Source organism: Lepidochelys olivacea, assembly GCF_965140295.1.
Source record: "Lepidochelys olivacea isolate rLepOli2 genome assembly, chromosome: 25".
In the NCBI taxonomy this organism is placed as follows: domain Eukaryota; kingdom Metazoa; phylum Chordata; order Testudines; family Cheloniidae; genus Lepidochelys; species Lepidochelys olivacea.
Window position 1 is genome coordinate 6,955,114 of NC_140435.1, and position 17,519 is coordinate 6,972,632.

At 57.8% G+C, this 17,519-nt stretch overlaps 1 protein-coding gene across 3 annotated transcripts in view; it reads right to left on the reverse strand.

Moving 5' to 3' along the window:
• Positions 1 to 17,519, reverse strand: part of NFIC (nuclear factor I C) — a 141,498-nt gene that overhangs the window by 40,580 nt on the left and 83,399 nt on the right. For all 3 annotated transcript variants that reach the window (XM_084614789.1, XM_084614787.1, XM_084614788.1), the window contains exons 3-4: positions 6,984 to 7,055; positions 112 to 186 (exon numbers count right to left, since the gene is read on the reverse strand). In XM_084614789.1, the coding sequence (XP_084470915.1) occupies positions 112 to 186; positions 6,984 to 7,055 (147 nt within the window). The remainder of the gene's footprint in view (positions 1 to 111; positions 187 to 6,983; positions 7,056 to 17,519) is intronic.

Here is a 17,519-nt window from a genome sequence, read left to right on the forward strand (position 1 = left end):
CCTCACCCTGCAATGGCGTGTTTGTCAGCGCTAGGGAAAGTTCTGGGGCCCCACCGGCTTTCCTGCCTGCCGCCGTGCACATGCACCCCCAGCTGCCAGCCTGGTACTCACTTCGGGAGACCTGGATGAGCTCCGTGACGCTGAATACCCCTGACGTGACAAAGCTCTCCTGGAAGTCTGTTGTATCTGCCGCGGGGAGAGAGAGAGAGGTGAGAGGAGCAGAGAGACACGGCTCCGGGCACCCATCACTGGCACCAGAGTCGCCGCCATTCCCTCCCTGCGGCTCTAACTGGGGTGGGCTTCTGCCCCAGCCCTCCACCCATAACCCATCGTTTCGAGGACCTGCCTCTTTGCACAGCCGCCGGGGGCCACTGTTGCCCTGTAATGCGTCATGACGCCCCGCCGTAGTGACCGAGCAGCCTGGTGCCCAGGTCTCCGCAGATGGGGCGAGCTGGCTGGCTTGCTGGTCCCAGCCTTGCTCCTAGGAGCTGAGGCAGAGGCCTGCAGAAGGTCCAGGGCTCCCCTTCGCTAGGTCAGAGGCAAGGCCCTCAGGCTAGCTGAGCTGCCAGGTGCATTCCTGGCCCAGAGCAGCCTGGCCTGAGGTATTGCTGGCTCACTGAGTTAATTGCCCATCAATTAGCAGAGCCATGGGGCTGGGCTGTCTCCGGGTTTGGAGTGGGCCAGGGAGCCTTGTCACAATCCAGCCCAGGGGCCTAGATGCTGGAAGCCGTCGCTCTGCAGGGACCTAGGGGAGAGGAGCTCCTGGGTAGAGATGGCACCTCAGCTGCTGGCCGCATCTCTACAGAGAGGCCAGGGTGGGCAGGGCCGGAGATTCCCCCTCCCTCCTGCAGCATGTGCTGGGCATCGCTTCCCGGGGCTGCCAGCTCTCTAGAGCCCTGGCAAGGAAGAGATGCTGTAGCCACCCCAAGATGCAGGACCCCGGGGACCTCCCATGGTCTGCTTGGGCCAATGGCTGGAGCAGACATTCCAGCAGCCTAGCTTCTCCCATGTTGCATGCATTAAAGCCGCAATCTGCATCCTCGCCCAGCAGCTGCCAGCCCATGGGCCCCTGCCAAGTTCCCAAGTCAGCCCAGATCCTCTTGCCCAACGGGCACCAGAGCAGCATCGGCATGGCCCAGCCTGGCTCCTCCCCACCCTTTTCACTCCTTGTCAACAACCCTGCCCTCTGAGCGCTGCCCGCTCCTGCCTGGGGCTCGGAGAGGGCGAGGGATCCCCAGCCCAGATCCCCAGGCGCTGGCTGTGAAATCTAATTTCCTATCTGTGTGACTCATGCTGGCTCCCACGTATTGCACCTGTGTGTCAGATATCCAGTAACTGACGTACATGTCATACTGACCTGACCCGCTTTCATGTCACACTCACATAGCTTAAAACCCCAACCCGTGGTGTGAAAGCAGCTCTAATTCTCTCCATGGGCTGGGTCATAAGTGCTCAGGGCGGCTGTAACTGTCTTGAAATTCTTAGCCAGAATGTTGCTTTAATCAGAGATACAACAGAGGCAGCTCAGGACTTGCCAGATTAGATCAGGGGCCCATCTAGCCTGGTATCCTGCCTCTAACAGCTGCTTCCGAGGAAGGGGCAAGAATCCCGCAGTGATGGGGTATCTGCCCCAGGCACAGGCCCCTCCTGGCCCCCATGGCTAGAAGTCAGCTCCTGCCCTGAAGCAGGAGGGTTCATTCTCCTTTCAAGCTCTTCTGCTTTTAAAACATTTACTCTGGATATTCTTGTTATGGCATGGGCACAGGACAGCAGGTAGTCCTGGCCTGGGTATGACTCAAGTCCCTTCACTTATTCCTAAATTAGTCAGCCGGGACCATTGTGGTCATCTCTTCTGAGCTCCTGCCCTAGTCCCTGAACTAATTCCTGGGGAACAAGCACAGAGCTGGGAGAACCCCCCCTCCCCACTTGATATAAAGATTTCCAGGGCTGAGAACCCCTCCACGGCCCCAGGCAAATTGTTCCAATGGTTAATTTGCCTCACTAAACAGTGCATCTTGTTTGTCATCTACGTTTGTCTAGCTTCAACTCCCAGCCACTGGCTTTCATTAGACCTTGCTCTGCTGGATTGAGGAGCCCTCGATTCTCAAATTCCTGCTCCCCATGCAGGTACTTACCATGTCACCCCTCACCCTTCTCTTTGCTAACCAGCTGGAGCGCCGAGAGTCTATCACTACAAGGCAGGTTTTCCAATCCTTTAGTCATTCTCAGGGCTCTTCTCTGAACCCTCCCCGATGATCAACATCTTCCTGAATTGTGAGCACCAGAACTGGACAAAGTCCCAGCGGCGGTCGCACCAGAGCCAAATCCAGAGATAAAAGAGCCTCCCTATTCCTACTTGAGATTCCCCTGTTTCTACGTCCAAGGATCACAGTAACCCAGAGCGAGCTCAACTGATTATTCACCATGACCCCAAAGTCCTGTTCAGAGGCACTGCTTCCCCAGGAGTACCCCAAAGAACTGTAGGGTTACGAGGGACCACAAGGGCCATCTAGTCTAACCCCTGCCAAGAGGCAGGATTTGCTGTGTCCAAGCCAGGTGGTTATCCAGCCTCCTTTCAAAACCCCCAGTGAAGGGGCTTCCACAACGTCCCGAGGCAGGTCTGGTCCACTGTCCTACTGTTCTTAGTGAGACAGACTCTAAATCTGCTCTGCCGTCGTTTGAACCCACTGCCTCTTCTCCTGCCCTGTGTGGCAAGAGAGAACGTTTCTCCATCTTCTTCATCACCTCCTGTAGCGGTGGCACGTGCTCTGAGTTCCTCCATGTGTGACTTTGCAGGTTGGCTCGTTGTGCCCAGCTCACCAGGCAAACTAGCCTGTTCTGTCTCCGAGACCTGTCAGCTTTGTTCTTCACCAACCTTTTTGTCATCTGCAAATTTTATCAGTGATGATTTTGATGTTCTTGTCAAGGTCGTTGATAAAAATGTTTAATACTGATCCCAGAACTGATCCCACAGGATTCCGCTAGAAGCACACTGACGATGCGTCCCCATTCAGTTACGTTCTGAGACCCATCAGTGAGCCAGTTTTTAGTCCATGTTATGGGCGCCGTGTTGATCTTGTATTGCTCTCGGTTTTTAATCAAAATATCCTAGAGTACCAAGCCAAAATGCCTTACACTATTACCTGTACCAACCAAACTTGTAATCTCTTCAAAGAAATCTATCAAGTTAGGGTGACAAAATTTGTGCCTCAGTTTCCCAATCTGTAAAGTGGGGACAGTGACACTGGCCTGTATTTGTATTTGGGGACTGACAAGTCCTGTCTCAAGGCTGGTGTATGCAGTTCTGAGCATGGGAATCATCAGGGCGGGCTCGGTAGAACAGCAGCTAACTGGCACAAAGGCGGCATGGTCTTGGGCTGAGGCTGTGGGTCTGGGTCTCAGAAGAGCACACAGTTCAGAGGTCTGACCCCAGTCCTTCTGCAGATCCCCTGCGTGACCAGGGGCAAGTCCCTTTGGCTCTCTGGGTCTCAGCTTCCTGTCTTTAAAATGGAGATTAAAACTCCTTCTTTTGTCTGAATAGACTTTAAACTCTTCTGGGCAGGGGCGGATTCGACTGTATGTTTGTGCAGCGCACAGCACAATGGTCTAGGGCTGGCACGCAGCTTGCCAGTGGGGGTGGCCTCCAGGTGCCACTTCTCAGTAACAACTGATGGCTTAACAGTCCTGGATACTTCCGTCCCCCAGCTGGCAGTCAAGCTCCTGCCCGCATGCCCTGGGGCTGGCACACTGGCAGAGCTGAACGCAGGGGCCTCCGGCACGTGGTGGGTGACTCTGAAAACCAAACCCAGCCACAGGAGTGACTCAGTGGAAAGCAGCTGCAGGTGGGAGATCCTGGCGCTCACAGTGAGACAGCAAAGTCAGTGAACGGGGGCAAACTGCGAACTTGCCAGCTTGAGATGCAGCCCCCATTCTGGTCACCTGATCCTACCACGGGCACCACCCCGCCCGTCTCCAGTTATCCTGCACCTGGAATCCCAGGGCATGCGCCCACTGTCCTGCAGCCCTCTGCCACAGGTCCACGCAAACACTCCGTTGGCCTCTCTGCAACGAGTCCGAGGATGGCTGTTATGCTGGGGAGCTGGGCTGAGGCCTGCCAAACTCATTCCACGCTCCACAGACCAGCTGATAAAAACTCTGGCTCCTGGCCAGCCAGGTCTGCGGTCTCCCTGTCGCTCAGCCCAGTCCCCTTACAGGGAAACTATTCAGCATCTGCCTGGAGCGTATGTCACCCCAGGCACTGAGGAGCCAAGCCCCTCCTGCAGCTTGGGTTTGCTGAGTCAGCACTTCTGCTGCAGGGGGCGAGAGTGTGGGGCGGTGCACAAGCAGCGATGGGCTCAGTCTGGGTCTCAGCATCACCGGCGGCTGAGAAGCTGCTGGCAGAAGCCGGAGGTGAAGGAGAAAGCCCTGGCTCAGCAGTTTCCTCTCCGTGGCGTTTTCCCATCTAGCAAAATCCAATCGCTTCCTTTCTGTTCCATCTCGGCGCCTCACCTTTCACCCCAGCACTTCCGGGCGCTGCTCTGGGGATGCCCTGGGCCAGCGGCAGCCAGGGATTTAGCTGGCGCAGGCTGGCTGGGAGCCCTCTCTCCCTGCTCTTCTGCCTCCGTCTTGTTGGCTCAGTCACACAGACGCAGCCGACCAAAATGTGCTTTTGTCAGTGACGTGGACAGCTGCTTTCTCTAAAACCATGCAGCCTAGTGGGGAGGCCCAGGCCTCAGGACACCTGGGTTCTCTTTCTGCCTCTACCACTGGCCTGCTTCTGGGCCTCTGGGTCCCCTTCCCACCCTTGGGGTGCCAGGCTGTCTCTCTTGGTGTCTGGGCAGCTCCTGGCAGTGGGGCCCTGATCTTTCTTGGGGGCCTCTAGGTGCCACTTAATACAAATAACAAGTAATATTTGTTGCAGGGGCCCAGCACATCCGTGGTGCGAACTCCGGGGTGTCGCTGTGGACACCCCTCCCTTGACATTACTAACAGATGAACCTCTCGGTGTTACCTCATCTGCAGAACCCAATTACCCTCCCCCCTCCCCCCCATCCTCCGGAAAGCGGCCTTCCTAGAGTGAAGGGTTAATATTCCTGCCTGGGTGGGGAAAGTTCTGCCCTCCATTAACATCCAGCTCTTCTATCTGTGCTCGTCTGACCCTCTCTCCAGCGCTACCCACCGCACCCAGCCCAGCCCCATCTCCCTGAGTTAATGGCCCGTGTTTGCAAATCCTTGCGCGAGTCTGAGCTCCGAGCTCGCTCCATGCAAAGGGATGTTTATTCTGACTCTGTGCCTGGGAGCTTGTGAATACGGGCGCCTGAGGGGGGTGCCTTAGTCCAGAGCCTCAGCCTGGCCTTCAGGCACAGAACCACTGGCTTGGGGTGCCCGCTGGAGAGGCCTGGATGCCCTCAGCATCTTCTTCATCGAGTGCTGGCAAGAGGGAACCATGAGCTCTTGAAAAGGCCCCAGCAGTTCTCAGGGGGAAGCACAAACATGACCCCTTGGGAGCACCTGGGCTTCGCCCTGCCCGCTCCTGGTCCTGCTGTGGGCTGCCTGATCTCCTTGGAAGAGCAGACACAACACTGGCCCCTGAAGGAGCAGGTGTCTGTGCTGCTGGCCGCTGCAATGCAAAACTCGGCTCAAATCTTCCCACTTCCATGGGGCTCGGCTGGACTGGGGCTCCCCAGCGCCCCCTGCGGCAGGAGTGAGATCCCGCCCGTGGGACTGCATTGGCCCAGGGTGGGCTGGGGCCCCCTGCGGCAGGAGTGAGATCCCGCCCGTGGGACTGCATTGGCCCAGGGTGGGCTGGGGCCCCCTGCGGCAGGAGTGAGATCCCGCCCGTGGGACTGCATTGGCCCAGGGTGGGCTGGGGCCCCCTGCGGCAGGAGTGAGATCCCGCCGGTGGGACTGCATTGGCCCAGGGTGGGCTGGGGCCCCCTGAGGCAGGAGTGAGAACCCGCCCGTGGGACTGCATTGGCCCAGGGTGGGCTGGGGCCCCCTGCGGCAGGAGTGAGATCCCGCCCGTGGGACTGCATTGGCCCAGGGTGGGCTGGGGCCCCCTGCGGCAGGAGTGAGGTCTGTTCAGCTGTTCCCCAGGTGGGGAGCGCTGTGGCAAAGAGCCTGGGACAGCTGTGTGATTCTCTCTGTGCCCCTCAGGACCCCCCACACCCGCTCTGGGAGAAGCGGCCTGGGCGGTACTTTGACAAGAGAGCCTGGCATAGCATGCACGAGCGCTGTACAAGCTTCCCATGTCCAGCTCTGCCAATGCCCCATGCCCCTGGTTTGCAGCCCCTCCACTGTTCTGGTGCTGGGTCCCCCCCCAGCTCTGCAATGGCCCTAAATTCCCATCACCCCCCAATGCTCCAGTCCAGGGCTCCCCCAACAGCCCTGCTGCTGCCCCTCAGTCCCACCCCACAGCCCCTCCTCTGTCCCAGCCCCGGCCTCTTCTGAGCAGAAACCTGCCTCCCTCAAAGCACCCCAGAATGATGGGGCAGCCCCCACTAATCCTGAGATGTAACAGCTAACTAACCGGGGGCTCTTGTCCTTTGCCTTCAGGCTGCAGAGGTGTCAGGTCTTCCAGCTTTTCTCCACAGCCACAAGGGTGAGAAACGTCCCTGGGGTATTTTTTAAACCAAAGCTGAGATTCTCCCATAAGCACCTGACCTCAGGCGCTGGGGCTTTAAGAAACGCCTCCTCCCTCTCCTCTGTTCTCAGGCCTCGCTGTGCAGAGATTTTCCACCAGGGGACACTAGGCTGTGAGAGCCCCAAAGTCATCACTCTTGTGGCCAGCGAGAGGCCTGGCCCCTGGGTTTGCAGAGGGTGAATGGGGAGGGTGTCAACTGCCTCAGTACCCGAATGGCTTCTTTCCCTGCCCCGAAGGGGTTCTGAGAGCGAGCTTTAAATAGGGTCTACATGCGAGACCTACCCTCCCACAAGCTGGCAAGAGAGGGGTGAGGGGACCCCCCTGCCCAGTGCTGACTTACCCAATGTGATCGGTTTGCTGTCCTCCTGGTCCGAGCCGATCCCTGTCCTCGGACTGCTGCTTTGCTCTGAATCTGAAAGGAAAAGCCAGGCATGAGGCTCTGCAACCCAGCACCCCCTCGCCAGCCCCGTTCCCCCCATCCTGACCCCACACCAGGCCCCTAGGCCCCGCTCTGAGCAGCGCCCCCTGCTGGCAGCGACCAGCCCGCTTCCCCCAGCCCGCTCTCAGGATGGCAGGGGCAAGTCTGCCTTGGCCACAAGATGCCCATGTCCCGTGTGGGGCTGCCCCACGCAGAAAGAGGATGCAGTGCTGAGGCTGCTGGGCGCATAGACCCTGCGCTTCTGCCCTGCTCCCAGCCTGAGGCAGTCACAGGGGGACGCCCCAACTCCTGGCCTGGACCAAGCAGCCACAGAAGGAGCTGGGGGCTGCATTAGAGTGGGGAGCGCTGGGTCGAGCCTGCCCTAGATGGCCCAACAGCCCCCATCTCCCCCAAAGGGTGGTGGAGTGAGGCGGGTGCTCACTGGCTCCGGCGGAGTCACCCACCCTGGTTCTCATCTGCCCCAGGCAGATGGTAATAGCCCCCATGAGCTGTGACTCGCAGGTGTAGGAATAGGAGCTGGGAGCGGCTGGGCTCCGGACCAGCCCTTGTCAGTGGTTGGACCCTGTCTTAGTGACCTTGTCGCATTCCCCGCAGCGCCCCCTGTTGGCTGGAAACTGATTTGAGTATTTCCTCACAGTATCCCTAGAGGATCCCTTTGATAGTGAAAGGAAAACCTCCTCCTGCTAATAGAAGGGGTAGGGAGTAATTGCAGCCACCACTGGGCTGGAGCACAGCAATAATTGAATACTGGACAGCAACGCTGCACGTGGCTCACTCATGGCACACCGGAATGCAGCCACCTCTGGGGTGGAACACGGCAACCATGTAACAGTGCACAGGAATGCTGTGCAAGAGGTTAGGACAGGAAGTGGAGCAGAATGCTGCATTCAAATCAAACTGCAGGAGGAGTGGGGGGGGAATTGTAAAGGTTGAGGGAGTGAAGAAAGAAAGAAAGAAAGAAAGAAAGAAAGAAAGAAAGAAAGAAAGAAAGAAAGAAAGAAAGACCTCTCCCTCCTCCCCTCTAGTGACCATGACCAAGCAGGCCTCTGGTTCCCCTGGCAACAGACAAACACTAATGGCTGCTTTATGTAATATCATTTGTGCTGTAATGGCCCCTGCGTGGTCTGCGCTCACTAACCAGAGGTCACTTTGCTGTTCCCATACAATGATTAATGGGCTGCCGTGCCCCACGGAGCCTCCTGCCCTCACCGCTGCCTGCCCGCCGCCAGTAATGGAGGAAGCGCCCAACCTCAGAACCGATGGCGCCATGAAACAGCCCTGGGTTCCTCTGCTGTGGCTGCAGCCCCCTCGCCAGGCAGCCCTGCACACTGATACAAAGCACCGCCCGGCCTGCCCACTGCACCTGGCTCTGGAACAGCTGCTCCCTGCCACCCGGGCCCTGGCCAGCCTTCCCCAGGGCAATGCCACATCCTGGCATGCTCGGGGCAGTAGGTGCCATGGGGGGCTCAGAGCAAGCTAGCCAGGGGCAAGCTAGCCAGAGCTGTGGGAGGGCCAGGGGTGATCACCTGCCCCAGGGGTTGTGGCAGAGTCTCAGTGGGTTCAGGGAGCCATCCTGGAGCTCCCAGACCGTGTTCAAGGCAACGTGATTTCCTTGCTATGGTGTCATGGGGCTGTGACATCAGTCATGGAGTGCCACCACGGGCGAGCCCGGCACCAGGGTGGGTCCCATCTGGGGAATCTGAGACAGGACTGGCCAGGCCTGAGCAGGCGGCATGGAGACTAGGTACACTGGTGGCAGAAGTGGGCCCTGGGAGGGGAAGGTAATGGAGACACAGCCTCAGGCTGTGTGCTGGCTGCCTCCTCAAACCAAGCATGGTTGACCTGGGCCAGCAGAGAGATGGGAGACCTCCAGGCCAACCCAGGGGAGGTGATCTGATACGTCCCATCGCGGTTCCTGGGGCACCCGTTAGCCACCACACCCGTCAGAGCTGGCAGGGTGCTGGACGCTCCCACCCCCAAGCCAGGCTACGGATATAGGATGCACAGCCAGACTAGACAGCAGCAGTATTGGCTTCCTACCCAGCAATTCCCCTGCCCTCAAGAGTCCCCCTTTGCACATTTAGCCCCTGCGTTTTCAGCTCAGCCTCTGCCCTCCCCTAGGCGTGGGGCTGATCCTGGTCTCCACACACTCACCCGATGGCTGGGCGTTCCCCACGCCAGCCCAGTGGCCCCATGCTGACACCCCTCCAAGTCAGGTGCTTGGCATTGCTGAATGCTCCCCGCCCTGCTCAAACTTGGGGCTTCCAGCCACGTGCCCTCTGCTCCTCTGCGGGCGCTTGCCCATCTCTCTGTCCTGCTGCCTGGCTGAGCAGTGCCGCCTTGGCAAGTGCCCAGCGCAGCTCTCTGCAGGGGGCAGTCCAGAGTGAGGGTCTGTAGCCAGGGCGCTGTTCGGGGCCGGACTGCCGTAACGTGCTGAGCACCTGGCGTGCGCCAGACACCACAATCCGGCCCCACGATGGGCCAACTCACAGGACGGGACTTGTTAAAGGTTCAGGTGTGACGATGAACTTCTCCGCCCCCAGGGGCCAGGCCTTGGAAGGGGAACCTCCTTCCTGGGGGCCCTGTGACTCCCAGACCTTTTCACGATTCCTTCTGTCGTTCTTTCCCTCCCACCTCTACCCTTGATATGGAACTCAGTGTGATACTCAGCGCTACACCCATTGCTGTGCCCATTGCATATACCCCATGCTACACCAAATGCTATACCCATTGCTCTATTCAATGCATATACCCATTTCATATACTGCGCACTGCCCCAAACTCTATACCCAGTGTGTGTACCCAGCATTACACCCATCACTATACCCAACATTGTACCCATCACATATAGCCAGCGTTACACCTGTCCCATCCACCCAGTGCTATATTCATCACATATGCACAGGGCATATACCCATCCCATATACCCAGCATTAGACCCATTGCATGTATGTACTGCCTGTACCAGCATTGTGTCCCTCACATAGACCTGTCACATACGCCCAACATTTCTGCGCCAGACCCCCAACAGGAGCAGCATCAGTGGTTTTTGGTCATCTGCCACTCTGCCAGTCCCTGCAGCTTTCACAGCCAGTTCACGTTGCTGCTTGAACCTTTACCACATCTCCCTTGATTGTGAGGAGGGACGGGCCTCACCGCGGGCGTTTTAGAATCATGGAATCATAGAATCATAGAATCTCAGGGTTGGAAGGGACCTCAGGGGGTCATCTAGTCCTACCCCCTGCTCAAAGCAGGACCAATCCCCAACTAAATCATCCCAGCCAGGGCTTTGTCAAGCCTGACCTTAAAAACTTCAAAGGAAGGAGATTCCACCACCTCCCTAGGTAACACATTCCAGTGCTTCACCACCCTCCTAGTGAAAAAGTTTTTCCTAATATCCAACCTAAACCTCCCCCACTGCAACTTGAGACCTTTACTCCTTGTTCTGTCATCTGCTACCACTGAGAACAGTCTAGATCCATCCTCTTTGGAACCCCCTTTCAAGCAGCTATCAAATCCCCCCTCATTCTTCTCTTCCACAGACTAACAATCCCAGTTCCCTCAGCCTCTCCTCATAAGTCATGTGTTCCAGTCCCCTAATCAATTTTGTTGCCCTCCGCTGGACTCGCTCCAATTTTTCCACATCCTCCTTGTAGTGTGGGGCCCAAAACTGGACACAGTACTCCAGATGAGGCCTCACTAATGTCGAATAGAGGGGAATGATCACGTCCCTCGATCTGCTGGCAATGCCCCTACTTATACAGCCCAAAATGCCATTGGCCTTCTTGGCAACAAGGGCACATTGTTGACTCATATCCAGCTTCTCGTCCACTGTAACCCCTAGGTCCTTTTCTGCAGAACTGCTGCCTAGCCACTCGGTCCCTAGTCTGTAGTGGTGCATGGGATTCTTCCGTCCTAAGTGCAGGACTCTGCGCTTGTCCTTGTTGAGCCTCATCAGATTTCTTTTGGACCAATCTCATTTGTCTAGATCCCTCTGTATCCTATCCCTACCCTCCAGCATATCTACCTCTCCTCCAAGTTTAGTGTCATCTGCAAACTTGCTGAGGGTGCAATCCACACCATCCTCCAGATTATTTATGAAGATATTGAACAAAACCGGTCCCAGGACTGACCCTTGGGGCACTCCACTTGATACCGGCTGCCAGCTAGACATGAAGCCATTGATCACTACCCGTTGAGCCTGACAATCTAGCCAGCTTTCTATCCACCTTATAGTTTTTATTTTGCCTTCCTCCTTATGTCATGGGCATCAGACTTTTGCAACCCACATGCCCATCTCCTGGCTGCTCCTGCGCCCCGGGTCTCCGTTCCTGGTGCCCTTTCAATGATGCCTGGATAGCTTATGTACTTCATTAGTGACAAGAAACAAGGTATGCAGGAAACCCAGCACTGTTGCTGCTGAAATGTAGCCTGGCTGTCTTCTCTTTCTCACACAATGTAGGTGCTTCGTGTGTGTGTGTGCACATGTCCATCCTACCCAACGTGTGGGCCACTTGCAACTTCCAGCAGAACTGTAACTCCTTGTACTAGGAGACCTGACGCCAAGGGGCTGAGCCATCACGTGTCTCATTAACAAACCCGGGTTAGTCAACGTTACAAGCCACTTAGGTCGGTGGAAGGGACTTGGTCCTGCAGACACACACATCATTAGATCAACTTAACGTGGCTTATGTCGACCTCAGTCTGTAGTGTAGACCAGCCCTAAGCACTTCTGTGAATTCCTCCTGCTGTTTCCTATGGAGGCAGACCCCTCCACTTCCTGTCCCAAATTGCGGAGCAGTGTCTCTGCAGGGCTGGGAAGCAGATCTCATCAACACTCCCCACGCTGCTGTTCCAGCCCCAGGGGGCACTACTACCCCCTTTGCCTGAGCGCCCCACCTCAGTGGGAGTTTTGACTGAGTAAGGACTGCAGGATTTGGCCTGCGCGGTGCCATTTGGATGGAGGAGGGGCCAGATCCTGGCTTCAGTGACACTGGGGTACATGCAGAGTAACTCTACGGATTTCCCTGCTCCCGTGGCAGCCCCTCCCAAAGGAAAGGCGGTTAAAAAAAAGGGAAGACTAGAACGATGGCAGCACGCGTTACATTTTCAAGAGCGATGGTGCAAAGGAAGTGCCTGCCGCAGCCTGCAGTCTCCCCACCCCTCGCCACCTCATCAGCCACACAGGCAGGCTGGGCAGCTTGCATCCCGCACTCCCGGCCCCTGCTCCATCTTATCTAAAAATAAGCAGACTCCTCTGCAGGCTCGCAGACGCTGAGCTCAGCACTATTGGTTTCTAGAGCATCCTGGATTAGATTTCAAGGCCGTTTCCCTCCCGCCCTCCCCGCAGTCGGACATGGAGGACCATGCTGCACGGGCGCCCCCCTGGAGTGCTGCAGAGCTCACCACAAACAAAGCCCAGGGACAGGGTCTGGCACAGCCAGGGGCAGGGGAACTGTACGTGCCCTCCTGGCAGGACCTGGGCTTGGATTCGGGGAGGGGGCCATTTAGGGATCTGGGGCAAAAATTGGGGATCGGTCCCGCTTTGAGCAGGGGGTTGGACTAGGTGACCTCCTGAGGTCCCTTCCAGCCCTGAGATTCTGTGATGTTACAAATCTATCCCAAGGGCTGGAGGAGCAGCCACAGCCAGGCTGGGCCCTGGACCTTCATGCAAAAGTGCAGCCCGTGGGGACTACATCACCCAGCATGCACCACGGGACCCAAGGGAAGGCCCCACTGATGGCGCTGCTTGGGCCTTGCCATGGGTGCCTTCCTCTGGGCTCTGGGATAGTCCAGGGGCTAGAGCCCCAACCAGCGTCTTAGGAGACTAGGGCTCAAGCTCCACACTGATTTCCTGTGTGACCATGCCTCTCTGTGCCTCAGTTGCCCCCCTGCACATGGGGCTAGCAGTGCTGCCCTGCCCCTGCCCGCATGGCAGCCCTGATGCTCAGTACACTAAAGACGGGGTGGGGCTCAGATATCCTGGTAACAGGGGATGGATAAATACCCACAATAGGTAGCCATTTCCAAGCATGGCAGGACGGAGCAGCCCCGTTGCAGTCTCTGGGCTTCACACCAGTCTCCCTGTAGGCTGGAGATGGAGGCTAAGCCCAGCTTTCCCTGCCAAGTCTGGGGCCGGTTGCTGGTTTCAAAGCCCTTTGGGTTTGTTATGCCATGGTGCTGTGTGGGTAGTAGAGCCCGGATGTGAATTCTGCAGCCTGCTCCTTCACAGAGCCAGCTCCGGCGCATTGAGTCAGCACAGCGCACGGAGCGTGGAGGGAGCCGCTCTGCTAGGAAGTGTGGCTGAGCCGTGACAGCGAGGAACCAGACCTGGGAACTGGGGCAGACCTGGGGGTGCGCCTGCAGGACCCGCAGAGCTCCGGAAGAGCCAGCCGTGCCCTGCGGTGCCCACTGCAATAGCGACAGACCTGGCCAGCCCCATGCATCCCAAGGGCAGCGTCTGGGCTGCCGGTGGGGATGGCGGAGGCAGGCAGAGCCCAACGCGAGTCTGCAGTGAGGAGCCCTGTCCCACTGCCACCCACCAATGGCAAACCACCCCACCCCCCCAAAAAAAACATCAAACGCAGGCAAATATAGGATAGCTCAGTGGTTTGAACATTGGCCTGCTAAACCCAGGTTGTGAGTTCAATCCTTGAGGGGGCCATTGAGGGATTGGGGGCAAAAATTGGGGATCGGTCCTGCTTTGAGCAAGGGGTTGGACTAGATGACCTCTTGAGGTCCCTTCCAACCCTGATATTCTATGATTCAAACCAGTCCCTTGGTGTGAGCGCTGGCTCAGAGACCCATCAAAGTTGAGGGATTCCCACTGATCTCAGCGGGGGATTGTGACTGAGACAAGCAGATCAGGCTGTAAATATGAACCCTGTGCCATGTCGTATTGCCAGGATCGCTCTGCCAATCAGAGAAACACCCTGAGTGGGATTGCCTGGGGTGGGGGCACGGATGACAAGTGTGGGGGCTGACTGGACCCTGGTGCACATTCAGTCCGCTGGCCACGGGCAGGGAGAGTGGGATGTAGCAGTGGTAGGGATGGACACACAGACATAGGGATGGACACACAGACAGAAGATAGATCATTAAAAGGCAGCTGATCCTCAATCCCCAGTCCACAGCAGTGACCCTGCGCCAGCGTAACGAGATCCCTACACCTGAGCGCCCAGGGATGCACAACCGAACTTGGGGCTCGCAGCCTTCTCTGTAGTCTGAGGGCCTGACTCTCAGTCACACCTAGGTCCCCGGTCCACTCCGGTTACGCACAGGGGCCTCCCAAGGTGAGGTAAACGTAGAGTGGTGTGAAGGGGTCCTGTGAGAGTGAGAATCAGGCCCGGGGAGGGTGACTGGGATGGATTTTGGTTTAGTTTCCTGCTCCCACTAAATGATGGGGTAGGACAGCGGGGCCAGGGCGTGCTGCTCCTCAAGGGCGAGCTGTGTGGAAACGGGGCTGAGGAGTCCTCAGTGATTGTTCCAGAGCTGGGGGTTTTCTCCTCCTTTGTGCAGAGTGCAAAGATTGAAAACCATTATTGGAGGTATTCAGCCGAATCCCCAGTGCCCCGAATGTGCCGGCTCTGGCTCCTAGCTAGAGGCAGACAGACTCATGGGGAGAGCATCAGAAACAAGCCCATCTTCTGGGTTCAGCCAGGACTGACAGCCCATGGGTTACACAGCTCACTATGCAGAGCTCCCCGCTAACATCCTGGGATCTCTCTGGGATCCCTTTCACTTCCTCCAGGCAGGGCAGACCGGCTCTGCTGTCAGCTGTTTGGAGTCAGGGTCCCCAGGCTGAGAGACAAGTGCAGCTCTCCTCACAAGATCTTGCCTGGGGCACTGCTGATCCCAGGGGTCTTGCAGAGACCTGGGTGGGCGGGAAAATTGATGCTAGGGCCTGATCCTGCTGGGTCAATGGGAGCAGAGGACGCTCAGCACCTCGCAGGCACCAGATCCTAATCTGGGTGATTCTGGAGGAGCAGCCCTTCAGGGGGCTGTCCTTAGCACCCAGAGCAACGGGGACCAAGGTACAAAGTCAAGATCTGAATCCAAAGCTCCTGGGGATTTGGACCCAAGGTTTCACTCCAGCCCGTTCTAGGTCTAGGAGGCAGCCAGGACACTGGGATTTGGCTCAGGCCCCTGCTCAGCGCTCCATCAGCGGATCAGCTCCAAGCCCCGGGGGCCCAGTACCGCCTGGCTCTGTGTGGAGACTCACTGGCTCATTTCCTCTGCTCCAGGCAGAACCCAAGTGGCCTCTGCTGTTCCCGGCTTCCCCTCTTCGAGGCTTGGCAGAGGTGGCCCAGTCCCAGTAACGCTCCTGGCGGCCGTTTCTCCACCCAAGAATGGGAGGACCCCCTTGTCCAGCATCCCTCAGGGTCGCCCTAGAGCCAGGCCACATTAATTACAGCTATGGGCTGTACGCTGTACAGTACACTGTACGCTGGCCACGCGGCTAACTAGCCACAGGCTGGTTATATTTACACACATCCAAGCTATGCCCACCGCTCCCATCCGGGAGACCCACTGGGTCTGGATACAGGCAGGAAAAGAAGCCTTTGCCAAGGGCACAGCAGAACCACAGAATCGTATCTATCTGGGGCTGGATGGGATCTCAGTCTGCGGGAGAGGGGCATGGTCTAGTGCTGGAGCAGAAGATGGGAAGCCAGGACTCCTGGGTTCTTCTGTTACTCCCAGTGCTGGAAAATGGTCTAGTAGTTAGAGCAGGGGACCAGGAGCTGAAACGCCAGAGGGCAGCTGGTTTAAACTGCCCCAGCTCCAGAAGGCTCTGCTCCCTGGTTTCCAGCCCCAGCCCCATGCTGAGTTTGGCCTAGCGCGTGGCACAGGCTCCTGGATTCCACTTCTGGGTCTGTTGCTGTGGCTCTGCACCAGCCACTTCCTGTGTGAGTGCCTCAGTTTCCCGCAGTGCAGTGAGGTTGCTAATACTCCGCTGGTTCCTGGGCGGAGGGCAGGGTTGGGATCCCCACTGAAATGAACGCCTGTGATGTGTTTCGAGATGCCTGATAAAATGCCTGCTCAGCGAAGAGCCCAGTGGTGTGTCGTTATTCCCGGCAGCGCACAGTCCGTGAGTAACCGAGGAGTTCAGGCGGCTGGAGCCATTAACATAACGATAACAAAGAACTGGGGGGATAGAGTGTGGGGCCCGGCTGATCCTCTGATCTGGGCTTGCTCTGCCCCACAGTGCCACCCACAGGGATTTTGCACCACACCGTATCCTCTATGACCTGCTGAGGATCTTCCCCAGGAGCCGAGGCAGATTAACGCACAGGCCCACGGAGCCTATGCCTAGGGGCCCACGGAGCCTGTGCCCAATTTGTGGAGCCCTGCAGGACCACCAGAACCTGTGTAGAAGTGGGGGGGCCACTGGCACCGGAACTGTGGGCCTACCCCATCCCCCGGTCAGTGGTAGGAGCCGCTGGCCCAGAGAGCCTGGGCTGCTGTGGGGATCCCCAGACCCTCTGCTTGCCCTGGGCAGGGGCCAAGATGGCCGAGAACGGCCCCCGACCCGTGTCCACACCCCCCAGGGTGCACCGCTGCCAGTGAGACCCAGGAGTGGGGGCTCTGGTCCGGCCTCCCGCCCCCTCCCCCGGGCCTGCAGACACGCTCCGTGGGGAGAGGAGTCCCTGCCCCGGCTGGGAGGCAGTAGGGAGCCCCGGGAAGGTTACTGGCCGCTGCTCCATGCCTGCCCGAGGCTCCTGTAGCCATGTTAAAAAGTTGGGGGTGGGGCATGGCCCCTCAGGGTCTGTTGCCCCTGGGCCCCCAGGGGATGGTGGGGGCTCAAATGTTCTTTGTGCCCAGTGCTTCAATAAATCTTAATCCGCCTCTGCCAGGAGTCTGGACCGTGCTTTCCATCAGCCTCTGTCGCTTGGCTCTGGGAGCTGGTGAGATGCCAGGCTGGCTTCAAAGCGGCTCCAAACCTTCCCCCCACACACACCTTTTTCTTTCCTCCCTCTCTCTCTCTCGCTCTCGCTCTCTCTCTCTCTCGCTCTTTCTCCATCCTTCTCCTCCTCCCACCTGTTTGGCCTTCGGCATTTTCCTTTCACAGTTTTGGCTGATGCCGGGAAAAGGCTAAGGCAATCCAAACAACACAGTCAAAACACAGCAGCCCAGCCAAGCCGCTTGACGGCTCTTTGCTCCCTGATTTCCCTTTCACGCGCTTTCCCGAGACCTCACACGGAAGCGCGGCTCCCGGAGCACGGCCTGCTATTTTTGGCCTCGGGCGGCACAGAAGCGGGTGCCTGGCAATGCGTTTTTCTCACCCAAAAGACAGGCTAAGAGTGTCGCTGTTGCTGAGACCCATGGCACAGGCTGTTGGTGGGTGGGGTGAAAAAGAGAAGGAGAAACGGGCCACGGGGAAGGCTTTCACAGTCGTGCATCCTGCTTGACGTAACCGCTGAGGGCAGCCATTTTGTT